Source organism: Apaloderma vittatum, unplaced genomic scaffold (assembly GCF_000703405.1).
Source record: "Apaloderma vittatum isolate BGI_N311 unplaced genomic scaffold, ASM70340v1 scaffold8228, whole genome shotgun sequence".
NCBI classification, from domain to species: Eukaryota; Metazoa; Chordata; class Aves; order Trogoniformes; family Trogonidae; genus Apaloderma; species Apaloderma vittatum.
Genome location: NW_009730156.1, coordinates 7459 through 8086, shown reverse-complemented (window position 1 = coordinate 8086; position 628 = coordinate 7459). Strand labels below are relative to the sequence as shown.

Here is a 628-nt window from a genome sequence, read left to right as displayed (position 1 = left end):
GTTGGAACTGGCACAGAGCAGCATGGAGCTGTCGCAAGCAGCCAGCGAGGCCAGTGGGCCCGATCCCTCGAGGAGCAGCGTGGCCAGGCATGCTGAGGAGGGAACAGAGAAGTCGGTCAGGACACTCGTTTTGCTGAGATGAGACGTGACCACATCAACCCCCGGCTCCTGGCTCTGCCCACGCGCATCCCTCGGCATCCCTGAGGCAGGGGAGCAGCACCCCTCGCTGTCCCGCGTCCCCACAGCCCCACGCATCGGGCCGTGCCTGCTGGAAGAGAGACCCCCCCAGCCCGGTGGGGGAATGTGTGTGTTGCCTGGTTGGGCAGCAGCCAGCTAACTCAGCCAGGCTGAGGTCAGGATCTGCCCCTTCCCTGGAGAGGAAGCAGGGTTGGATGGATGGAGTGAGCTTCAGGGCTTGCATGAAGGTGTTTCCAACATTCCTTTTTCTCTCAAAGTGCTTATGGTCCAGAAAATTTTTTCCTAAGGGCTGTGCTACGCTCAATGTGCAGTTTTGATAAGCTCCAAAAGAGAAGTAAGCACTCGTGACCACATCAGTCCTTTTGGGTCTATTATTAAAAAGCCCTGAGGTGCTGAGATGCTGATCCCGTGCCGAGCTCCGCTCGGGGTG

At 58.6% G+C, this 628-nt stretch overlaps 1 protein-coding gene across 1 annotated transcript in view; it reads right to left on the bottom strand.

The window, feature by feature from the left end:
• WDR31 (WD repeat domain 31) overlaps positions 1-628 on the bottom strand; it is a 7276-nt gene that overhangs the window by 1043 nt on the left and 5605 nt on the right. Inside the window, exon 9 of the mRNA XM_009874679.1 lies at positions 9-92. Within this exon, the coding sequence (XP_009872981.1) occupies positions 9-92 (84 nt within the window). The remainder of the gene's footprint in view (positions 1-8; positions 93-628) is intronic.